The sequence below is a fragment of the Indicator indicator genome, chromosome 18 (assembly GCF_027791375.1).
Source record: "Indicator indicator isolate 239-I01 chromosome 18, UM_Iind_1.1, whole genome shotgun sequence".
NCBI classification, from domain to species: domain Eukaryota; kingdom Metazoa; phylum Chordata; class Aves; order Piciformes; family Indicatoridae; genus Indicator; species Indicator indicator.
In genome coordinates this window covers 3,741,445-3,750,254 of record NC_072027.1, presented here as the reverse complement: position 1 = coordinate 3,750,254, position 8,810 = coordinate 3,741,445, and the positions used below count along the sequence as shown (strand labels likewise).

The following is an 8,810-nucleotide window of genomic DNA, read 5'->3' as shown; positions in this document are numbered from 1 at the left end:
CCTGCTTAGGTAAGACATGAAACTTCCCTCTCTGTGCTCCATCTGTAGTGTTTGCCCTGGAGCAGCCATGTCCTGCATGGAGGCTGTCCTTGGGTGAGGTGTGTGTACATGTGGCTGGAGGAGTTTAACTTCGTCTGTTTGTCAGCTCCTTTCATGCAGTGGATCTGTGGATATCTTTCTGTAAAACAAAACATGATGGGGACCTGCTCTGAAGCTTCTTTTGCTTGTTTTAAAAAATACACATTAAAATGTCTGGACTTTTTTCAACACTCTGCTTAGACCCTGCTACTTCCTGGAGCACAGCAACCAAGGACCTTGATTTTATTAGGCTGCTGCCAAAGCCAAGGTGACTTTAGGCAGTGACAGCAGGTTCACTTTTATGTGCCACCCTGTGCAGTGCCACTGGATCCCACAGGCACTGCCAGCCCTGCCAGACAGCTGGAGGTGGCACAGCACATGGAGCACCAGGGTATGCCTGGCAGGCTGCCTTTGGAGAAGGAGCAGAGTTGTAGGCACAGGCACTTGGTTTAGCTTTTGTCAGATAAGAGCCATCTTAGGGCAGTGCTGGAGGGTGGGCAGAAGCCTACTGGTGCGTGGGGGAGGGCTGCAGCATTTGCCACTGCTCTGGCCCTCCAAGTCTGTGCCCTTGGAGCCTGTGAGTGCTGTGCAGACCAATCTCAAATGCAAGCAGGCTTTACATGATTGCAATTTATTTATTATTCCCAGCCAGGCCCCAGGGGTGCGCAGGTTCTTCTGCTGGACAAAGAGGGGAGAGATGGGTTTGGAACAGGGCAGCAATCATAAAACTTTAATAAAGGATCAGATCTTTTTCCATTTCCTTCTACTTCAGTGGGAAAAAGAGAGCAATGGAAGTTTCCTGCCTCAATGGTGTGGCAGCAGAATCCCTGTGTGAGGTTTGCTCTGTGCATGTCTACACACCATCACAAAGTCACTTCACAAGCAAGGATACCCTGAACTACCTTTTTACCACAAAATTTCCTTGCCCAGTTTAACCACAGCAGTGGAAAAAGAAACTTTTGCCCTGACTCTCCTGCTTTTGCAAGATTGTCTAAGGGTGACATGAAAAATCTGACAAAAGCCATTGCAAAAAAGCCTGTGTGAAGCTGGAGGTTTTTGCTAGCAGCTAGCAGATGTTCTGGTGCCTGTTCTTAGCTGTGTGTCACTGCTGGGAGCATTGGTGCAGTTGAATCCCCACTGCTGGGTTTTGCACTGCTGCAGCAGCCTGTGCTTGCTCTGGGGTCACATCTGCACTGCTTCTCCTTCCCCCTCATGCTGAGACTGACAGAATTCCCTGGTGGTACCTCCAGACTGGTGCAATTCCACTGTGCAGTGGGTCTGAGCAGGGCCTGGTCCTTGCTGATGAAGCAGCCCTGGCATAAGGCAGTCCCAGGGCTGAGGTGTTTTAAGTGAGGCACGCAGGAGCAGCAGGGAGGGGACATGGCAGCTGCCAAGTGCCAGTAGCTTGCAGAAAACGGGGCACAAGTTTCCAACTCCCAGCATTCCCCTACATCCTGGTTGTGCTGTGTTGGTAAATGGGCAGATTCCCAGTTCCTTATCTGTTGCCCAGCCAAGCCCAAGTTAACTGCTTTGAACATGCCAGTGCCTCCAGTCCGTGTTTTGTGGCTGCTCTTCAATTATCACCTCCTCCCGCTGTCCTGAGCGGAATGACAGATGCAGAGTTGTCCTGAGGATGGAATTTCTCTGCTTAGACAGCAGCTGTTCAAGCAGGGCTTGTGTGTCAGTGAAGAAGGAGCAGGAGACCTGGGTGTGTTGCAGCTGGTGGTGCTGCCATTTTCCATGAGGCAGGGAAGAGGACAGGCAGGATGGGAGCTTACCAGGATCTGCTCATGTTAACAACAAGAGCCTGGCCGGACAGCTTAGCACTAAACGCCCTTGGGGACAACTGCTGGGGTGAGGAGAGTTCAAAATGGTCCCAGACTTGAGCTTGTTCAAATCCCACTGAAGAGGATGATGACTTGAGACCACCAGCTTAGCTTTCATGAAGAACACTTCCTCCCCTCTCCCCTCCCCTGGGCAGCATGTTGGAGCCTGGGGAGAGAAGCAGCTGCTGGGCAGGGAGCCTGAGCGCTACAGCTCCTCGCTCTCCGGCAGGATCCGCACCCAGCCCTGGGCCACTCTGTTGAAGTTGGGTCTGTGGGAAATCACCTCCAGAGCACTCAGGTTATCCAGCTCCACGGCAGGCACGGAGAACAGGTCACTGACCAGTGTGCTGTCGAAGGGGGCAGCAGTCCTGCAGCAGGAGAGGAAGGTTTAGTGCTTCAAGGAGAGGTGTGAAGGGGATGGAGAGAGGTCTGGGTTTGCTAACTGCGAGCCCAGCAGCCAGCCAGCAATGCCTGTAGGACATGACAAGCCTCCTCTTCCTCACCAGGAGGCCATCAGGGCCTCTGCAAGCCCAGTGAGATTCTTGAACAGAGCAGCTCTCAACTCAAGCTCTGGCAAGCCTGGAGCTGGGGTTTGGTGCCTGAGTGTCAGGGGCTGTGCAGGGGAGGCAGGAAGTGTTCCTGTTACCGAAGTCTGTTCTGATGGGCTTTGCCCACAGCAGCAGGGATGTGCTGGGCCTGAAGGGGTTAGGTACAGGGAGCAGGTGATGGTGACAGACTCCCTGGTCTTTAGAAAGTGACTTGTCCACAGCTGATGTGTTCTGCAGAGGGCTGGGGCTGATGAATGGCTCCAGCACATGTGCAGGCAAACCTCTCTCTCGGCCCTGGCTCCAGTCAGCCTTCTGGGACAGCTTCTCTTGAACTATGACTAACAAGAGGAGCAGTGTGGGGGCAAGAGCTGTCATCCCTTCCCAGAGAAATGTGGAAAGGGATTGGAAAAGAAGAGTGCCAGCCCCCAAAAAAGCCAAGAATGTTGGTTTTGGAGCAGCACATGGAAGCTGAGCTGCCAATGAGGCGTAGCTGGGAATGTTTGCCTTGGGAAGTGCTGCTCAAACATGAGAAACGTGGCACAGTTTTGCAACAGGGAGAAATAAGGGGGGGAAAGGTAAAGGACAGAGGTTTATTCTCCTTTCTGGGAAAAACCAATCCTTTCCAAAGCTGGGATTTTACTCTCTCTTAAGACAGCTCACCTTAGGCTTTGTACCACAGCCTGAACATTGAAAGTTGGGAATGAATCAGTCTGCTTTAACACAAGTTGGGATGGTGAACTTGCCCTGTGACCCATGTGAGCTGTGCTGGGGTTCACCTAGCTTTAGGCAAGGCCACTGGCTGTTTGCTAGCCAATTTGTTCCCAGAAGCTTGTGTTTTTCTACAGCATTGCCTGAACCAAGAAGCGATTTGAAAGCCAGCAAGCTTGGAAGATCATGAAAAGCCCAGTGAAAAGCAGACTCTGAAGCTTCATGCCTCAGTGAAGAATTAGAGGAGGTGGCAAGAGGCTTGGTGTTAAGTTAGCATCCATCTGTATTGAATAACAGCTCAGGACTTTAAATAGAAAGGCAGCGTGTGAGAGGGGAGAAATGGTGCAGGGTTAGGCATTATTCAGAAACATGCCCTTGCTTCAGTCCCTGGCCAGAAATAAAAACTGAGGCAGGAACATGGCTAAATGTTGGAAGAAAAGAGCCAAATTTCTGCAGCAGCTCCTTGTTCTCCTGCTACAGCACCTCCTCAACTCTTCCTGCTCCAGGAGAGCTCACAGCGGCTGAGGAACTGGGAAGGAGACCCTGAGGGAATAGCTGTCCCTAGGTTCTTGTTCCTTCTGTTCACCCCAGTGCCTCTTCTCACTCTCTCTCAGCCCCACTCCAGTACAGACCAGTGTGCTATTACACTTTCACTGGTGTGGGAGGGGAAACACGGAGTGGGGAGCTCAGTATGCAGCAGCCTTTTGCTGTGCACCTTGCCAGCCCCCATGCAAAGCCCCAGGGCTGAGAGAGAAGAGCAGCAAGGAGGTGGTGACAGTAACATCTCAGCCCTGCTGGTGGTCAGGCTGGCCTCTGCCCTTCAGGATGCCATTCCCATGTGGAAGGGTTGTAGTCCTGTTCCCCATGACTCAAATCCAGCCCTGGCACAGGCTCAGGACAGTTGCTGCCTGCAGAGGATCAGCGCCATGGCAAATGGTCTCATGGGGAGCAGTGCTTTGTCCAGGTAGGGAGCTCAGGTGGGAGCTTGCTTACTGGACTGGGACTGGGCCACCAAGGGTAATGTGCCTTCATGAAAGAGGCTTTCAGTGAGGAGAAGAGCCAGGACCTTGGGCTGCAGATGATGTTCAGTTTACAAGTTCAGTTATTAATTCTACCTTGGGCTGCTGCTGCTTTGCTGCTGCCAGATCTCCATCTTCTGGATCCCCACCAAGCACCTTTCCAGAAAGGTGATTTTTCTCTTGCTGGTCTCTGCTCCCAACCTTGATCCCAGCATAATTTGAAGGTGTGAGGAGACACAGCAGCTGTGCTTTGTTAGAAGCAGCCACAAGGCTTGGAACTTGCCAGGCTGAGCCACCAGAAACTCCCTGGCCTGGAGACATCAATCTCAAGCAGGTGTTTGGAAGGAATCTGGTGACCTCTTAGCACCTTGTGGGAAGATTAACCTTGTACTCCCAGCACTTCCAGCAGATACCTTAAATTTAGGAGAGAGACTTGGCAGTGTGTGTGGCATTCCTTCACCCAACCCAGAGCTGAGCCTGGCTGGTGACACCAGCGAGTCCTTCTTCAGGACCACGGGTATGAGAATTACTCCTCCCAGGCTTCATCCCTCAAGGCTACCCAATAAGATCAAGCTGCTTAAGGATGCACAACCTGGGTGTTGGAGCTGAGAGGAAATCTGGGTTGCTGCTGGAGGTGGGGACCTTTGCAGAGGAGCCAAGGAGGAGCTCCTGAGGGGTATAAGCAGGGCATGGGCTGTTGTGTTTCCCTGGCAGGATGGTGAGTGCTGCTTGAGCTTGAAGGGCTTGGCCAAGGGATGGACAGGCTGGCAGTGCCTGCCCCTTGGGCAGCATTACCTGTTGAAGCTCCTGAAGTCCCATGGGTAGGGTCTCATGGGCATCTGGTTCTCGAAGTGCACAGTGTTGGGCACGTGCCCGAGGAGCCCCTGCCACGGGGAGCGGTATCCCTTGGGGATGGCAGTGACGTTGAACTTCTCTGGGGGGATTTCTTTGAGGGGGCTGGAGTACCCTGTGGGGGGGAGAGATGGCATGGGCTGCTGTGGCCTCAGCTGGGCTGGGGCAGCGTGGCCTGCAGAGGACAGGGGGCTGGGAACAGCCCTGCTTCACGTGGCCATGGAGGCCCTGCTGCTGGGGGCAGGACTCTGTGTGTGTACCATAAATACAGGTTAGATATTTATAGATACAGAAACCAGGTGAGGAGGACACCTGAACAGGCAGCAGCTTGCTGTCTCCAGCCCCACATCACAGAGGTTTTCAGCTCTGGGGTGTAGGAGGCTTTTACCTGGTGCCAGAGCATCGGGGTTGAGGATTTTGCTCATCTGCAAGACTTTCTCTGTCTTCTTGGGCACTGCTGGGGGGCCACCCTGGGGTGAAGCTGCCACATGGAGCTCAGAGTGGAAACTTGGCTGGTCCTCCCCTGCCTGTGGAGGGGAGAGTCAGTGGGCACTGGGAGCTGTGACCTGGGAGGCTGTTCAGAGCACCCTCACAGCTTCCTTCACCTACTCACCGGCCACTCATTTGCTGTTGGGTCACCTTTCCCAGCGTGCTGTGAGCCACTTGCTCCTGACAGCTGCAGGAAGTGAGGAGAGGGGTTAGTGGGTGCAGAAGAACACTGGTGCCATCTCTTTGCTCTCCAGTGGTTGCTGAAGCTGCTGCTTGCCCATCTCCATGCCCAGCCCACCAAACCATCTCTCCATCTTGCCACGCTGGGCAGCTGAGTGGGACCGCCCTGCCGAGAGACCCTGAACCACGCCAAGAATTGGCTTCCTTGCAAAGGCTGTGAGAGCCAGGGCAGGGCTGTCCTGCTGGGAGGCAGGGGCTGTGCCCCAGACCCACCTGCCTGTAGCCGCTGGGATGCTCGAAGATGAAGCGCTGCATCCGCCTCTGGCGCTGCTGGAAGAGCTGGGAGCCACGGTTATCGTGCAGGGAGAGCTCCTCGATCATCAGGTCCTGCGGGGTGCTCATCTTCTTGCCCAGGTCCAGCTGGGGCACTGGGAAGGCCAGGGGAGAACAGAGCCACAGCTGAGGCTGCTGCAGTGCTGGAGAGCCCCGTGCCCAGCACAAGGACGTCGTGTCCCCTTTATGGGGTCCTTGGCACGTGGGTGGGCTGTGTGCCCGCTCCGAGAGCTGCACTGGGGACCAGTGTTTCCTCAGTGTGGGAGATTGTCAGGGAAGTGTCTCAGCTCCAGAGGCTCAAGCAGCCTCTCCTGGTCCCCCTGCAAGGACCTCTACAGCTTTCAACATGCAAGTGTTGCCTCTTGGGGCTGTAGTGCAAGAGGGGACCAAGAAGGCAGAGGGCCTGTGGAGTCAGGCTAGTGGCCCCACTCAGAGCAGAATCTGGCCCTTAGGCAGGGTGGGCAGCACTACCCTGGGACTAGCAGCACCCCAGACTCCCTTACCATCTCCAGGGCCTGATTTCATGATGGCCATCACTTGCCGCTGCGCTCCTGGGGCAGCTCCGTGGGAGAGGAACAGATTCTGCCCAGCTGGAAGAGAGAGGTAGCCCTGGGGTAACACCAAGCATGAGAATGTGTCAGTCCTAGGTGTGCCATGCACAGAGGCCAGGCTTTGACTGAGCATCTCCCCAAGCCAGCATCACCTCTGAACACCTCTGCTGGTCAGCATCATCCCCAGTGCTACTCTCCATTCCCTTCAGTAGGTGTAGGGAAATGCCCAATGCATGCCATCCCTTAGCCCCTGCTCACTGTCTTTCCTCTGCCTTTCTTTAGGAAAGAAAACGTCCCCAGCTCTGTCCTTGCCTGCAGTGAGCCAACGTCCTCATGTCCACAGGCCCCTTGCAGCAGCACCCACTGCCCACAGGCTGCCAGGCCAGCAGAGGCTCTGCTGCACACACCCCCCCCCCTCCAGCCAGCACCTCTGCCTCAGCAGAGCTATTTTCAGCTGCTGGCCCCAAGGGTTCAGGGAGTGCAACCCTGACCCTGCTGGGGAGCTAGCAAGCTCAGACAGCAGTGAGATGGGACATGGGGTCCCCATCCCCACTTGCTGGGCTGGGTTGCTCCTTAGCTTCCAGCTTCATCACAAGGAGGCAGCTGGGGACCAGCTTGGTCTGAGCCCTGTGAGCAGCACCCACAGCAGCACCCTCCCATTCCGTTCAGCAAGTGCAAAGTTTGGCCCTGTTTGGCACACCTCATAATCCTCAGCTTGGGCTGGTGCTGTGCACCTTCCCCTAAGAGCCCTGGAGAGTAGGAGGTCCCTCAGGGCTGTGGGTTCCCTGGCGTGCAGCTCCCTGGCAGCTCCGAGCTCATCTGCATGGTGAGTCTAGGATCCATGCCCTGTCTTCCCTATGCCCCCACCCTGAGGAGACCTTGACCCCCCCCCAGTGGTGATGTTTTCAAGCCCCATTCACCCACTCACCCTCTGACCCAATGTGGGATCTCACCTCCCCTACCTGGCCAGTGGATAGCCCAGATGCTGGGGACCAAAGATGCTCTCCTCCTGTGCTGGGGATGAAGCTGAAGCCAAGCGGTGGCCGCCAGTGCTCGGTGGCCCCAGCTAGCCCTCCGTGGCACCCCCGGGCTCCCTGCCTCTCGCCCTGACCCGTGCTGAGCTCCAGCCCAGATGCCAAGGTCCTGCTGAGGGACAGCAGTTATTTCTGGCTGAGGAAGTGGGAGGAGCAGCGCTGACCCTTGGGGACCAGGATGTCGTCACCCCGGCACGGAGCGGGGCTGACACTTGGGGACTGGGATGCTGTCATCCCGGCACGGAGTGGGGCTGACACTTGGGGACTGGGATGCTGTCATCCCGGCATCAAACAGGGATAATCCTTGGGGACCAGGATGTCGTCATCCCAACACGGAGCGGGGCTAACACTTGGCGGTTGGGATGCTGCACTCTGGTGTGGAGCAGGGATGACGCTTGGGGACATGGATGCCATCACTGTGTCATGGAGCAAGGCTGACCCTTGGGGACTGGGGTGGTGGCTGTGCAGCATCATCAGGAGGTGACCATGTGCCACCTCGGGGACAGGTCGGAGCCAGGTAGGTGGGATAACGGCAGTTTATTTCTGGTATACAGCTGTGTGGTGCAGGGTTGTGGTGGCAGGTGGAGCAGGGGTGGGGGGGCTGTGCCCTGGGAGGGGTAGCTGCAGGGTGGGACTGGGGCTGGGCTGGCTCTGACAATGTGTCCTCGGGAAAGGCAAGGGGTGACAAGGGCTCCTTGAACGGGAAAGGTGCCAGAGCACTGGCAGCCCAAACACATCCTCTTTTCTTAGTGCTGGTCTGCCTGGCACTGAGGCCGTGTCCTCTGGGTGGGTGGCTGCAGTCACTGAAGCAGCATCTCCGGGCACCACAGCTGGCTCCTGCTCACCCCTGGATGAGGGAACCCAGTGCTTTGGGGACCCTTGGCCCTCCTTGCTCTCCCCAGGCTCTGCCATGTAACTGTGTCCATTCTGACCCCCTCCTCTCCCTGTCACGGCTCCCAAACCTCTCTCTGGCACTGCTGCCCTCAGGTGGCCTCTACCTGTCCCTCCACTCCCTTGCAGGGCTTCCTGTGGGGACACCAGCTCGTCCCCGAGACGCTCTCAGTATTGCCTTCTGCACCAACACATCCTTCAGACCCTCTGCAACCTGTGACATTTCCTTCGCCTCCCCTGCCCTGGCGGCCGCAGCACCCTCTCTGCTCTTCCTTTCCTTCCATCCCGCAGGAGTGGGGAC

The 8,810-nt window shown here is 56.1% G+C and overlaps 1 protein-coding gene across 1 annotated transcript; it reads right to left on the bottom strand.

Annotated features, from left to right (window-relative positions):
- Positions 1-726: 726 nt before the first annotated feature.
- Positions 727-8,106, bottom strand: MYOZ3 (myozenin 3). The gene is given in 9 exon segments (XM_054388902.1): positions 727-2,272; positions 4,975-5,146; positions 5,420-5,558; positions 5,645-5,707; positions 5,974-6,128; positions 6,537-6,623; positions 7,547-7,553; positions 7,555-7,864; positions 8,048-8,106. Coding segments are annotated over 9 exon segments (1,155 nt in total). The 3' UTR covers positions 727-2,109.
- Positions 8,107-8,810: the final 704 nt, after the last annotated feature.